Source organism: Elephantulus edwardii, unplaced genomic scaffold (assembly GCF_000299155.1).
Source record: "Elephantulus edwardii isolate Elephantulus edwardi_28Jun2011 unplaced genomic scaffold, EleEdw1.0 scaffold00139, whole genome shotgun sequence".
In the NCBI taxonomy this organism is placed as follows: Eukaryota; Metazoa; Chordata; class Mammalia; order Macroscelidea; family Macroscelididae; genus Elephantulus; species Elephantulus edwardii.
In genome coordinates, this window is record NW_006399889.1 from 6,516,297 (window position 1) to 6,532,614 (window position 16,318).

The window sequence follows — 16,318 nt, forward strand, 5'->3', positions numbered from 1 at the left end:
CCAGATTGTTGTCATATATATAATGCTTAACTTATATAATTATAAATAATATAATTATGTTGTCATTGTTGTTATGTGCCGTCGAGTCACTTGTGACTCATAGCGACCCTATGTACAACAGCCCTAAACTCTGCTCTGTCCTGTGCCAATCGCACTATCTCTGATACATCCATCCTGATTACCCCGGTCACTGAATCAATCCACCTCATAGAGGGCCTTCCCCTCCTGCACTGTCTTCCACCCTCCCAAGCATGATGTCCCTCTCCAAGGATCTGTCTCTCCTTACAACACGTCCAAAGTATGCCAGACAGAGCCTCAGAATCCTTGTCTCCAAGGATCCGCCTGGTTTAACCTTCTCAGGATGAATCTGTTTGTTTTCCTAGCAGTCCATGGTACTCTCAATAGTCTTCTCCAGCACCACAACTCAGAGGCATCAATTCTTCTGTTATCCTTGGTAAAGTAACTGCAAAGACTTAGTTACTAGGCTGACATCCTTGCTATTCAGCACTTTGGAGATTTTGCTAATGTAATTCACCCACCTTTTGATTTCCTGACTACTGGTGCCAAGAATGTTGATTGTGAGCCCAAGCAAGCTGATACTGTTAACAATCTCAATCAGTTTTCCATCTATCATGATGCTGCCAATTGTCCCAGTGCTGAGAATCTTTATTTTCTTGATGCTGAACTTCAATCCATATTTAATTTCCTGAAGCTCCTTCCTTCATGACCCTTTGTCAGCATTGCTTGATTTATTTTTTAGTTACTTCTGATATGCTTTTCATTTCTATAGAGATTTTTATTTGGCTCTTCTGGATTTTTCCAGAAATGCTGTTTTATATACAATGTTAAATCTCTCTGTTAAGTTAGTTACAGGTGGAAAAGTATCTTTCATTTTTACAAGTTTGCTAAAAATAAGCACTATCCATCCCTCATATGCTATAAGACACCTAAGTATTACTTAAAAGTAAAGAACAAAGTAAAATTTAATACCACAACAAAAACAAACATTTGCTTATAGTCCAATTTTTTCTTTCACAGAGTAATACAATGTTCTCTCTATATAAGTGCGGCGATGAATAAATGGACGTCCAAAACCTCTGTAAATGTTTATTAAAATTAATAATAAAAAAATGAAGGGGGAAAAAAGAATCACAAATATTAGTAACAAGGACATTCTGTTGGAAAATGTTTTTTAAGTATAAAATGTTTATTTTTCTGACTAATAAAGTGGGTGTGAGTGTTTTTTTTTAAAAAAAGACAAAATAAATAGCACTCTTTTCCTTCTGATAAAATAGAAAATGTTATTTCCTTTCTCTTAAATTTTTTCACTTAGATACGACTTTGTCTTCTAATTTAGACATCAGAAACAAACACTTTGCAGAAGTTTTCCATTATATTTTTCCTTTCTCTAGCTTTATTAAAACCAGAATTATCAATACTCACTTCAATTGTCTTGGCCATTATTGGTGTGTGAGGAAAATTATACTTGTAAACTTCATTAGCAACAGTGTTTACATCAATGGCAGCCACCACATGTGCAGGTACACCACTTTCTGTAATGATAAATAGTATTTATTATTTTTTTTAAAAAAGCCCTTCATTTCAATTTGTTCATTAGAGAAGAAGCCAAAAAAAAAAACCCACCAGCATTCTATAGCACATGTTCTCACTTTATGAAATATGTGGCTTGTCTACAGAAACCAGGACAAGAGAAACTAAGCACCAAGTGAAATACATGAAGACAGACTGGTTAATCTTTCAAACCAAGGCTAAAATGAAAAACTCAATTGTTTCTTTCAGTCACTATTGTTTATATTGTCATTTTTCGATCTAATAAGGTGTATTTAAGACTTGAATAGAAAGATTTCCTAAGCTAAAACAACTAAATACATGAAAATCAACTATGTCCTTAAACACTGTAGCACTTTAAATTTATTCCACAACTTAATTAGTCTCTGGACATTACTTTCTACCTAACAGTAAGTAATACAAAACTACTTCCAAATACCACTGAAAATGTTTTTAGGTTAGTTTTTTTTTTTAAATAACAGCTTTAATAAGATATAATTCTCATCCCAAAAATTCTACTCACTTAAAGTTCATGAGATTTTCTTAAATTAAGTAAACAATTAATGAATGCTCAAATTTTAAAGTTCCTCAGATGCAAGCTGAAGCTATTTTACAGTCCAGGAAAGAAGATGAAGAGAATGTTGACCCATTGTTATTAAAGTACTTTAAAAGTGCTTTTCAGATTCAGAAAATTCTGCCATATTCCATAAAAGGTAGTTAAATTTTGAACTATGTAAATGTAGCTGCTGCTTTATTTTGAAATTATTCTTTCGGCTTTCCCATAAACACTAATTCTGTGCTACCTTGAAAAAAAAAAACGAAGAAATGAAGAAAGAAAGGGAGGGGGGAAGTAAATATTTAAAAAAGAAAAGTATTTGAAAATAATGAATCTTTCTGAGTCTTAGGAAAAACCTCAGAGGAAATTATTATATAATCACTTGGTGGATCCAAATAGCTAATTATTTTAACTACTGCTGGTTAATAGTTTAGCTTATCCCAACTAAGAAAACAGAAAGGGAGAGGGATGAATGTAAAGAGCTAAGGTTCATATAATGTAACATTTCCAAACACCTGTACTGCTAAGCTGTCTAATCTTTTCATAAAACATGTACAGAAGAATCAAGAGATATGTACACTGCACTTTTTTGAAATTAAGATCAATGTTCTGAACTTCAGAATATATTAGCCAAAACAAATTCATTCTCTGTATTGATTCAAATTCCTTTTGGGCAAAAAAAAATACTTTGAGTTACATGCATGTGAGTTACATATATGGGGTACCTACAGAGGTTCAAGATAATAGAAATTCTTGGTACTGAAAGCCACAGTTTTCTATTGTTTTTATCAACAGGACTCTAAAGAGAAAGGAAAATGAAAAGCTTTCACTCAATGGTTGAAAACACAAAAATTATTTAGTCTCCTATTTCTACTCTGCAGCACAAATTTCCTAACCTTTACCTATTTTGTGTTTGTCTTCACCGCCTTTGCTTTCTGAACTACTCCCTGTGCGTCCCCGAGAAAGAAAATTAATTCCATCCATTTAAGGATCCAAGAGTTTCTATTACATACTGTATACTTACTCATTGCCATTTAGTCAAAATCTACTCATAGCTGACCCTCAGGCAAGTTTCTAAGGCTTCAAATAAAATGGAAAGAGATTATCTTTCTCGCACTGATCTTCTTCTGGTGGATTCAAACCAAGAGATGTGTGGCTTTTGGTCTAGCAGTGCAAATCCCTACCAATTATGCCACTGCTTTTGTTGTTGTATACTTTAAAATCAGAACCAACTCATAGCTGACCCTCCAGTGGGTTTTCAGAGGCAGTTAATCTCAAGGGAGGAGATTGCCCATCCTCCTCCTGCAGAGTAGCTTATGGCGTCAAATCATACACCCCCAGGATCGTGCAGTTTCTTGGTGCTAGGCCACTAGAGCTGATTATGACACTAGAGCTTCCTTATTAGCTACTCATCTTATTACCCACCATATGAATAGACTAATAGCTGACCCTCCAGTAAGTTTTCTAAAGATATAAATTACACAAAAGAAGATTTTCCACCTTTCTCCTGAGGAGAAAGAAGATTGAAAAGAGCAGAGCAGCTCTACCCTGGGGTTAGCACTGACTCCCTACCAACTACTTCACCAAAACTCCTTTTTTGCATAGTTGTTGTTATGTACTTTCATGCTAAGCCCAGCACCTATCCTCTGAACCACAGATGTGAGTCTTGCTCTCTCCTGCCCATCCTCACATCTCCACCATCCTTGAGCCCACTGTTACAATCACTGTGTCAATTCAACTCATTGAGTTTTCCTTTCTTTGTCTGACCCTCCTCCTTTACCCACATATGGCCTTTACCACATCTTTGTACAAGGATTTAACCCCTCCTGAAGACATGTCCAAAGTATGTGAGATGAAGTTTCACCATCCTTGCCTCTAAGGAGCAACCTGGCTGCATCATTCTCCAAGATAGATCTGTTTATTCTTTTGGCAGTCCACGGGATATATATGGCATCCTTTGTCAATACAAATCAAAGGTTAGTAGTAGCTCAGCACTTAAGCCACTGTACCACTAGGATTCCTCATTCCTACATATGGATACTAAATTTTGTGAAACTAGTGAGAGTTGGGACTCTCTAAGACTGCTTTGTTTTTCTGAGTCTCACAAGTTTTCCATTTTTGGCATTTTTTTGACCACCATTTAACCCTTCTGATATCTTTGACTACTTTTTATCACTCATTTTAGTGAAAAGTATCTGAGTTTTTCTTCATTAACAGGTTTCTTACTCCAGGTTTCACTATAGAACAAATATGTTGGAAGCTATTTAGAAACTGTATCTCCAATGTCTTTAAAGAACACAAAGCATTTTCTGTTATATAGGTTTATCATTTCAAATAAAATTCAGGTTCTGATAATAAAATGGTAAAAAACAAATTTCAGTTACAGGAAATTAAAAACCCCCATTTTATATGGTCAAAGAACATATAAAAAGATCCTAACCTTATTCAAAGTTAAAACACTCAATATTGACCAGTTTTACCAATCAGACTTACAGATTTAGTTCAGATTCAATATTGTCTAGGGCAAAGAATTATAAGAAATTATGTCTTGCTGGTTGAAATATAAATTTATATAATCCTGCTTATTAAACTTAGTTATTCTTTCTCTGGAAATTATGGTAAGAAAATATTTGGATGTATAAGATAAAATGTCATGAGTCGTAAGCCACCCTCCTGACAAATCTATGAAATTCAAATGATATAATAAATTATTTATTATATTTTTCCTATGAAATTTCAGCTTTACCTCCTAAAAGTACTTGTTGTTAGACATTGTTGTGTACAATTCATAACAACCTTAAAAAACATATCTGAATTCTCTTATCCTGTGCCACCCTCATCATCCATGACACACCTAAGCCCATTGTCACAGTCACTATATCAATCCATCTTTCTTTTAAGACATACTGAATTAAATATTTAAGTATAGATAACTGCAGAGGGTCAAGAACTGCAGCCTTCAATATGGACTGAGGCTCAATGTCAAGAAGACAAAAATTCTCACCACTGGACCAATCGGTAGCATCAGGATGGATGGTGAAGAGATTGAGATTGTTCACAGCTTCAGTTTGCTCAGCTCCACGGTCAACACTCTTGGCACCAGCAGCCAGGAAATCAAAAAACGTATTGCGATGGGAAAGTCTGCGGTTAGGAACTTCTCTAGAGTACTCAAGAGCAACGGTGTCTCTCTGGAGACTAAGGTGCGCCTGATACAGGCCATGGTCTTTGCAATCACTTGTTATGCATCAGAGAGTTGGACAATGACTAGGGAGGATAGAAGGAGAACTGACGCCTTGAGCTGTGGTGCTGGAGAAGAGTATTGAATGTACCATGGACTTCCAAGAAAACAAACAGATTCATCCTAGAGAGGGTTAAACCAGGCTGCTCCTTGTAGGCAAGGATTCTGGGGCTTCTTCTGACATACTTTGGACATGTTGTAAGGAGAGACAGGTCTTTAGAGAGGGACATCATGCTGGGTAGAGTAGAGGCACAGCATAGGAGGGGAAGACCCTCTATGAGGTGGATTGATTCAGTGACTGGGGTAATCAGGATGGGTGTGTCAGCGGCAATGAGAATGGCACAGGATAGAGCACGGTTTAGAGCTGTTGTACATAGGGTCACTATGAGTCGCAAACGACTCGACAGCACATAACAACAAACAACAATAGATGAATAAAAAAATACATGTGACCTACCAAATTAATAGTTCCAATGGCAAAGAGAAAATTCACTTTACATCAACTTTGAGTAAATGAATGAGTGGTTTATTACAACAGAATGCACCCAATGTCTACTGCCTATACTTTTTAGTAATTAAAAAAGGGGAAAAAATATTTTACATGCTCACAGAAAATTTGAAAAAAAGGAGAAGTGACACAGCCTTAGTAATGTATATGTTGTTGTTGTGTGCTGTTGAGTAGGAAGTGACTCTCCAGTGGGTTTTGGAGGAGACTACCCATTCTTATCCCGTAGAGCAGAGTGGATTTGAACCATGTTCCTTTAGGATTGTAACACAGGTTCTTACCACTAGGCCACCAGAGCTCCCTAATTTATATCTAGTTAACTATACATATTCTCAAAACTTCCTGCAAAATATAATTCTCATTCATAAATAAAGATTGCCAACATCTTGCTAAAACATATTCTCTAAATTTGTCTAAGATTCTGAGGCCCTCTGCTTTAACAGTTCATTCTCTTCAAAGACTTATCATTTTTACTGAGTTTATATAAAGTTTAAAACCCTATCCTCTAAAATGCTAAGACTGTAACTTCCGGTTTTGTTGTGTGCCAGTGAATTGCTTCACTGGCAATTAAAATTACTCCAGGGATCCTATGGGGGAAGCAGAACTGCTCCAAAGGCTTTTCCAGGCTGTAAGGCCATAGTCTTTCCTGTCAGTCATGTGGCTATCCAGAGGACAGCATTCCAGGCAGAAGGAACAGCATGCGCACTGTCCCTATAACAGGCATGTACTCAAGAGGATTTAAGAATGGCAAGGAGGTCACCATTCTCCTCTTCATTTCCCAGAAGTTAATATTGACAACCATTCAACTTGTAGCCTGTCAGCTCTCATGCTCACACACACCATGCATACATACATCATACATAAATCAGGGAGCTCTGGTGACCTAGTGGGTAAGGAGTTACGCTGACAACTCTATGATAAGTGGATGGAATCCACCAGCTGCTCTGTAGGGGAAATAAGGACAAACTCCTCCCGTGTGACTTACAGCTTCTGAAAACCCACTGGTAAGACAGCTATGAGTGAGTTGTGACTTGATATATCAAGGAGCTCTGGTGATACAGTCTGTATGAAGCTGAGTTATCACTAAAGGTGGCTAGCTCAAATCCATTCTCTGCCACACAAAGATGGGCAATCTAATCTCTTGCCATTTATAGCTTTGGAAAACCTGCTGGAGGGTCAGTTATACATCAGCTCCAATACAATGGCAATGAGTTCTTTGAAATCCATACAACTGTATTTATGTTTATTTGTAGGAAGCCTTCGAGCATTGTCCATAGGAAGTCATACAACTAACCCAAAGGCTGGTAGTTTGAATGCACTAGCAGCTCTGTGGGAAAAAGATGGGCAGTGTCCTCTAGTTGTGAGATGTATAGCCTTAAAATCCCAATGAAGAGACACTATGAGTCAGAACTGACTTGACGCCAGTTGAGTTTCAGTTTAATTCTGAGTTGTTTAGACCAAATAAGAGACCTGGTGTTATAAGGGTAACACTGATACACTAATCAAAACACCGGTGAATAGAATTCAAAAGCTATTTTATAAGAGGCAAAGCTGCTTTATAAAGATTCACTGCCTCAGAAACCGCATGAGACAGTTACATGCTGTCATGTAGAACTACTGTGAGTTGGAACCAACTCCATTACAATGGGTTTGATTTTTTAATTGGCTTTGGACCAAAACAGACTTATAATTCAAATACATGTTATATACACTTTAAAAAAAAGTGGAATTGGTACAAACTGTGAGAATACAAAAAAAATTAGCTGCTAAAGCTGCTAATATATAACCAACATATCAAGGGATTTGTTTTGTTGTTTTGGAAATACGGGATCATGGTTTCACAGGCATTCTAGCTAATGGGCCTAATGGCATGCTCAGTGCTTCTGTCCTACCTCCTTGTTCATTTCAGTGTCTGGGGTCTTAAAAGCTTATAGTTAGCCAAGGCAGTACAGATAGTCTCTACTTACTTGGAACAAAGAAGGAGGAGAGTGAAAAGTAGGAGGATGATACTTATTACATGCTAAACTGCCTCTAAGAAACCACTGCTTCCCATGTTAAAAGACCAGAAGAACTGGTGGTGTCCAGCTTTCATTATTGAGCATTTTGATCAAAGATTTCATAGAAGAATTCTGACCAAAAGAAGGGAGTGGGAAAAGCAGAAAAGAATCTACATTTTCAAGAACTCTAGGACTCTAGAGGCAAGAAGCTGTGCTGCAAACTCAAAGGCATGTGGTTCAAATCCATCACCTTCTCTGTGGGAGAAGGACAGACAATCTCCTCCCACATGGCTTAATTCCTCTGAAAATCGGCTGGAGAGTCAGTTATAGGTTAATTCCGACTTGATAGTATACAACAATAACTAGGCCTCTGGAGCCATGAAGGCTAGATAAACTCCTGAAATTATAGCTCTGAGATAATCATTAAATCTTAAAATAAAAATATCTCCTGAAGTCATCTTAAAACGAAATCATAATGAGTAAACAACAAAATAAAAGCTAGTTTAAAAAAAAAAGTCCTTTAAAAAAAAAAGTCCTTCTTGATCAGACAAGAGCAGGTCAGAAGATTAGATTTGAGCCTTAAAGAGCTGTGAGTCTAAGTAACTAAACAACAGCTCAGAAAAGGAAAATGTAATCAGTGCCACTAAATGTTATATATAGAAACTTCTGTATTGGCATATGTTTTGCTGTTTATATTCTAAACTACAACAATAATAAAATTTAGAAGGAAAAAAGATGTATGCCAAAATCTGTTAACTTCATATGTGTTGAATGGCTCCTAATTCAGCACTTAGGTTCAGTCTCATTCATTGAGTACTGAGAAGTTATTAGGTTTATCATCAAGTCTCAAGAAAAATATCACTAATGGAGGCCATTATGCTCAACTCTTACATAGAGTTGTTTTACTTCAGGCCAAGTGTTTGGATGTGTTGTTTTGCTTTGATTTAGGCTTATGGTTATTTAAAGTCCCAGAATGAAACGGATTAATAGATAAAAGTAAAAGATACAATTGATCTAGGTAAAGTACTTTTTATTAAAATATACACTCTATATACTCTGTAAAAGTAACATGTCATTTTCTCTTTCAGGTGCAGTGAGTGCTGGCTGGCATTCTTCCCAAGTAGCACTTCCCTGTAGTACTAGTGGTAACCACTCACAGGCAAAACAAAAAGCAACAAAGATCCTAAGGTTCTATGGCAATTAGGTGCCACTGTGTCAACTCCACCTCACAGGGACCCTATGAACAACAGACTGAAATGATATCCAATCCTGTACTATCTTCACAATTTTTGCCATACTCAAGATCATTGTTGCAGTTACTATGTCAATTCTTCCAGTTCCAAGTCTTCCTCTCCTTCATTGACCCTCTTTTTCTCCAAGCATGATGTCCCCTTTCCGAGAAGTGGCCCCTCCTGACAACATGCCCAAAATACGCGAGACCAAGTTTCACCGTCCTGGCCTCTAAAGGAGCAACTATGGCGTACATCCTCTAACAGAGGTTTGCCCATTCTTTGATAGTGGTATATGCAACACGTTTCACCAGCGCCATGGTTCAGAGGCATTTAGACACCACCAATACAAAATCCCACATTCAGCTTTAGACTCATATCTTTATGCAATATGATAGTAATCATCCTGTGATTATTCATAGATTTGCTCTCATATATCAACTAAATCCCCCCCCCCAAGGATGTATTTGCTGACTGCCTTTATCCTGTTTCTTACTGGACAAAAGTAACTGTTAAGTGTTCTTACTTGTACTTCCTCCAATTTAGTTGGTTATCTGGCAGCTCCAGACATCTGCTGCACTCAACAAGCAGCTGAGAGGCTGGGAGGTATGGGGCCAAGCACATCTGGGAAGTGTACTTTTTAACTATGGTGAAACTGGAAGGACATTATGGACCAGCTGGTGAAGAAGAGCATAGTGAGAAATAACAGAATTACTAATATAGTTTGAAGAGTTAGCCTATAGAATGTGTTGCTGCGGAATGTAAGTAAATGAGAAAAAAAAAATAAAGAAGATTCCAGGGTTTTTACTCTGGGTATCTGGAAAAGATGCCTGATAATTAGGTTGAGAACAGCTGCAAGAATGTCAAGTTTTGCAGCTGAGATGAACCAGCTGTTTCATTTGGGCGTCTTTAGAGGAAAAAAAAAGAAGTAACTTGAATATTAACAAATGTTACTCGATTAAAAAAATACAGTGAAGCTTACTTCAAAGTCAGTTAAAGTTGTCAAGACAATTAAACACAATGCATTTTAGTCAATATGCCTGGCTCTGGTCCCTTTTCCCTTTCACCAGCTCACTGCACTCCAGCATGGGCTCCTGCAGCTCAGCTTCATCGGTGCTCTCTCACTCTCCAGTCAAGCTGTTCCCAACACCTGTGCAAACGAACACCTATGACAGGATTTTAATACATGTGCCTTCCTCACAAACAGAAAGCAAAGTGTTCCTTGCTCAAATGCATATGGGAAGTGCTATGTTAAACCAAATGCTATCTTTTATTGTTAAGTTTTTCTCAATATCTTTGATATACTAATATATTCTGAGACTGTCTCACTAGAGAACAGATTTTCTGAACTTATTTGTCCAGGGCACACTGATTAACAGCTCCCAAATGACTGTAGTATGAGACACCAGCTAGGAAATAGCAACAACCCAAGGACTCATTTTAATCCTTATTTAATGAGGTCTGCCTTATCATGAGTTGTGAGTCTTCCTCCAATCCTGATGCCACTTACTTCTTCATATAGTTCAGCTTTTATTTGCTGAGCTTACAAACGTAATAAAAACAGTGAAAGGATATAATTCTTATGTTCACAGTTTTGATCACAAAGGATCTCCTTGTTCTCTTTGAATGGCTGCTTCCTCATCCACATATAAGTTCCAAGAGCTCACCTAAGTTAATTATTATTATTCTTGCAAATTTATCAATGTAAAAGTAAGTTCTAAAATGATGTGGGAACATGAAAGGACTAATATTTATCTCTCATAAACCAAGAAGCTGTTGTCACAACAGAACAAATTCAAAACCAAGAAAGGATTCAAGATTGTATTGGTTTTTTTCCCTGTATCTATTCAATCTGTACATTGAGTAAATATTCCAAGAAGCCGGACTGTATGAAGAAGAATGTGGCATCAGGATAGGATAAAAACTCATCAACAAGTTGTGTTGCAGAAAGTGAGGAAGCCTTGAAGTAGTTTCTAGAGAAGATCAAGGACTCCAGCCTCCCATATGGACTACATTTCAAAGTCAAGGAAACAAGAGTCCTCACCACTGGACCATAAGGCAGTAACATGATAGATGAGGAAAAGATTGAAGTTGTGAACTATTTCATTTACATGGGTCTATAATCAGCACCTACAGTAACAGCAGTCAAGAAATTAAAAAATGCATTGGGGAAATGTACTGTCAAGGATCTCTCCACATTCTAAAGTGCAATCATGACAGTTTAGGGAACTTGACAGCATGTAACAACAACAAGGATATCAGTTTAAAGACTAAAGTGTTACTGATCCAAGCCCCGGTATTTTCAACTGCTTCCTATGCATCTGAAAGTTGGACAATGAATAAGGAAAGACTGAAGAATAATCAATGACTTTGAATTGTGGCATGGGAGAAGTGTATGAACATCCCATGCCTGCCAAAAGAACTAATATAGGAAGTACAACCAGAATGCACCCGGAAGTGAAAATGGTGAAACTTCATCTTACATATTTGGGGTATATTTCCAGAATAAAACAGTCCATAGAAAGAGACTTCATGCTGGTAAAGGTAAAGGGTCAGCAAGAGAGAGGAAGACCATCAACAAGATGGACTGCCACAGTGACTGCCACCAAGGGCCTGAGAGTGCCAGAGAGTGTGAGGATGATGCTCAATAGGGTTACTAGGAATGGTAGTCATCCTGATGGCACCTAACATTAATTTGAATATATAGTATTTCATTTAATCCTCACAACATTCTGAGAAAAAAGTGTTAGCTACTATGTTTGTCTCACAGATAGGAAACATAGACTCAGAAAGCTTAAATAACTTTCCAGTACTCACACTAGGCTATGATGGTCTAGTGGTTAAGGAGCTGCCCTGCCAAACTAAAGGCAGTTGGTTCAAATCCACCAGCTGCTCCATGGAAGAAAGATGGGCAATCTCTTCCTGAGAAATTTACAGCCTCTGAAAACATAGTGTGAGCTATGACTTGGTTGTAACTTGACAATGGATTTGAGTATTTTCTTCCAAGTGGAGAGTTTTCCCAGCATGTTCTATGTGAAGGCAGAAAGATGTGAATATTATTCACAATAAACATATTCTGTTTATTCAGTTTTGATGCTTCCCTAAACAACTTAGGTTTTTTTACAAAAGTAAAGAAGTATTCTACAGAATCGACCTCTGGCCTAGTGGCAAAGATGTGCACTGCCAACCCAAAGAGAGGCAGTTCAAATATACCAGATGCTCTGTGGAAGAAAGATGAGCACTCTCCTTCCATGTGATTTGTTCTTGTTGTTAGGTGCTGTCGAGTTGAGTATGACTCACAGTGACCTTATAAACAACAGATCTGAACCCTGTCCTACCCTGTGCCAACCTCACATTCTGACACACTTAAGCCCCATTACTCACTGTGTCAATCACCTGGTTGAGTTTTCCTCTCCATCATCCCTCACTTTTCCAAGTATCACGTCCTTATTCAAGGAATAGCCTCTCCCGGCAAGCTGCTCAAAGTATGCGAGACAAAGCTTTACCCATCCTTGCCTCAAAGGAGCACTCTGTCTGCATCTTCTCTAAGACATATCCATTTGTTCTCTTGGTAATTCATAGGATATTCAGTACTCTCCTCTGACACCACAACTAAAGGCATAATTTTTCTTGTGTTCATTATCAAGCTCTCAAATACATTATCTGAAAACTCACTGAAGGGTCACTGATGAGTTCCAACTTCACAGCACAACAACAACAACTGAAACATTTTAGCAAAAACAAGGTTCAGTAACTCTTACTAAAATTTGAATAGAGAGATGTAGCTAAATCTTAAAACCAATACCTTAGAAGACCTTAAAACAAGTTCACCTGCTTTTAAAACTGCCTCTAGTATTTGAATATATAGAAAATAATCATTCAGCTGAAGCAGTCTTTTATTCATTAACTTAAATCCTTACCAGTGGGCCAAAAGACAACATTACAATAGATGGATGGAAAAAAGATTGAAGTTCTCAGTGATTTATTCTTGCTTGGATCAACAATCAATATCCTTGGAACCAGCAGTCAATAAATCAAAAGATGTGTTACACTGGGGAAATCTGCTGCCAAGGACCTCTCCAAGGTTCTAAGAAGCAATGATGTCACTTAAAAGACTAAGATACACCTGCTTTAAGCCATGGTTTCTTCAATTACTTTCCATAGATCTGAAAGTTGGACAATAACTAAGGATGACAGAAGAAATGATGCCTTTGAGTTGTGGTGTTGGAGAAGAGTACTGAATATCACATGAACAGCCAAAAGAATAAAGAAATCTGCCTTAGAGAAATGCAACCAGGGTGGTCTTTAGAGGGAAGGATGCTGAAACTTGTCTCATACTTTGAGCATGCTGTTAGGAGGGGCCAGTCCTTGGAAAAAGACATCATGCTTGGAAAGGTGGAGTCAGCTAAAGAGAGGAAGACCCTCAACAAGATAGAGCAACACAGTGACTATAACAATGTGCTCCAGTATATTAGAGATGATAAGGATGGCACAGGATACTGCAGGGTTCAGATCCATTGTTTCTAGGGTTGCTATGAGTTGTAGACAACTTGTCAATTTATAACAACATTTTATTCTTCCCATGCCTAATGGTAAAGAGTTGTGCTGGCAATTCTAAAGTATGTAGCTCGAATCCACCAGTTGCTCCACAGAAGATGGAACATCTCTTCCCATGTGATTAATTGCCTCTGAAAACCCACTGGAGGGTCAGCTATGGGTCATTTCCAACCCAAGAGTACACAACAACATTATTATATTACATTACATTACATTAATTAAATTATTTATAAAATAAAGCACAGAACCGTATTTCCTACTCATTTTTACTTACCAGTGTCCCTGCAGCTGCTACTGGTATGTGACCTATAATTCTATTTCTTACATTGAATTCTAAAAGGAGATCATTTTTACTTGGAAGATTCTTATTAGGAAAAACATTACAGAATCTATCTCCTTTCATTGCTATTGAGTCAGAACCAACCCACAGCTGATCCTCCAATTAGTTTTTAGAGGCTATAAATTGCAAGGCAGGAGACTGATCATCTTTCCCTTGCAGATAAGCTGGTGTATTTGAACCACCTATCTTTAAGGTGGCAACACACTTCTTTACCCACTAGGCTACAAGAGGGCTTTTAAAGGATTCATTGGCATAAATAATACAGAAGTATGCACAAATATAGTTCCCGCACTGGAGAATGAGCCCTAAAGACTTTAATATACATTTGCTAAGAGTTATTCGGAATCTTTGCCTATGTCTTGAAATTCTGCCAAATTTTGAGTTCCCCTTGCCCCAAATTGAAGCCAAAATTTACAGTCTCAGCTTCCTGTGAGATTAGTAGCAAGTGTATCCATACACGTTTAAAAGTATCAATGTGAAGATGCAAAGGAGTTACACCATCTTTTTGGTAAGAAAGTGGTAGAGGTGGGATGGTACTTCTGGCATCTAATGTGATCTAATATGCACCTGATTGGTGCAAAATGTGATGCCAGTATGAAACGTCCCTGAAGCAGTTCCTTGAGTGTGAACTGAACAATGTTCTCAGTGACCTAGTCTGTCTGTTGAATGTCCTACCAATTTTGTGTACTCCAAAATGCCCATTAATTCTTCTTTCTGCTTAAGTTAGGAAGAAAACAGAGTCTGCTTGAAACTTGAAACTTGGTATGACACAAAGAATTAGGTCTAAACAACTACGCTTTTATCAATATTATGATTAAATCATTGTCAATTTAATAATAAACTCAACAGAGATCTACAAAGAACCCATCACAAGTATGGTACTGTGTTACAGATTACATAGGGACAAAGATAAATGAGAATAGGATGTAGGCTTTGTACATTCATGGCATGCTCATATAATTTATATATGAGAAAGCAACATCTCTACAGTGTATGTAACAATGCGATAGCATACTGTGTATACTAACAAAAATAAAAAACTTTTGTTAAGGTGCTAGCATATCCATCAGGTCTATGGCAAACCTATGATGCTGTTAAGAAAACTTAATATAATGTTCATAACTATTATCACTGACTTATAAACTTTATCTATAAATCAGCCAGTATCTGTAGTTGTTAAGTGCCGTTAAGTTGCTTGCAACTCGGTGACAATGAACACAACAGCTCTGAACTCTGCTCTATCCTATGCCAACCATATTGTCTCTGACACACCTACTCCCATTACCCAGTCATTGAATCAATGCATCTCAATGAGGGTCTTCCTCTATTGCACTGTCCTTCTACTCTTCCAAGCATCATGTCCCTCTCCTAGGACTAATACCTCCTTGCCACATGTCCAAAGTATTTCAGAAAAGGCTTCAGAATCATTGCCTCCAAAGAGCAGCCTGTTTCCAACCTCTTCAGGATAAACCTGTTTGTTTCCTGGCAGTATATGGTATATACTCCAGTATGACAACTCAAAGGCATCAATTCTCCTTCTATCATCCCTAGTCATTGGCCAGCTTTCTGTTACACAGCAAGTAATTGCAAATACTATAGCATGGATTGGGTGCACTTAGTCTCCAGACTGACATGCTTGCTCTTCAGTACCCTGGAGAAGTCCCTGACAGCAGACTTTCCTAATGCAATTTGTCTTCTGATTTCCTGGCTGCTGGTACAAAAAGTGTTGTTTGTAGAGCCAAGCAAACCAAAACCGTTAACAATTTCAATCTCTTCACCATCTATCATGATGTTGCCAGTAGGCCCAGTGGGGAGAATTTTTGTCTTCCTGATGTTGAAACACAATCTATATTGAAGGATGCAGTCCTTGACCTTCTGCAGCAAGTTCTTCAGGTCTTTCTCAGTTTCAGCAAGCAGGGTTGTGTCATCTACATAACAGATTGTTGACGAGTCTTCCTCCAATCCTGATGCCACATTTCTCCTCATACAGCCCAGCCTCCTGGATAATCTATTCTGCATATAGATTGAAAAGGTATGGAGATAGGACACTTCCCTGGCATACACCTTTCCCAATTTTGAACCATGCACTGTTTCCTTGCTCTGTTCTGATGATTGCCTCCTGGTCCAAGTATAGGTTTCACATAACAACAACCAAGTATTCAGGGATTCTTTTCAGAGTTAGCCACAGTTTTTTCGTGATCCACACTGTCAAATGCCTTTGCATAGTCAATGAAACAAAGAAATTCCTCTGGTGTTCACTGCTCAAGTTCTAAATTATTCCCACTGTGCTTCAAATGCCTATTACTTAAAACAGAGATCCAAGTAAG

At 37.7% G+C, this 16,318-nt stretch overlaps 1 protein-coding gene across 1 annotated transcript in view; it reads right to left on the reverse strand.

Moving 5' to 3' along the window:
• TRDMT1 (tRNA aspartic acid methyltransferase 1) overlaps positions 1–16,318 on the reverse strand; it is a 41,995-nt gene that overhangs the window by 22,172 nt on the left and 3,505 nt on the right. The window contains exon 2 of the mRNA XM_006894296.1: positions 1,444–1,553. Within this exon, the coding sequence (XP_006894358.1) occupies positions 1,444–1,553 (110 nt within the window). The remainder of the gene's footprint in view (positions 1–1,443; positions 1,554–16,318) is intronic.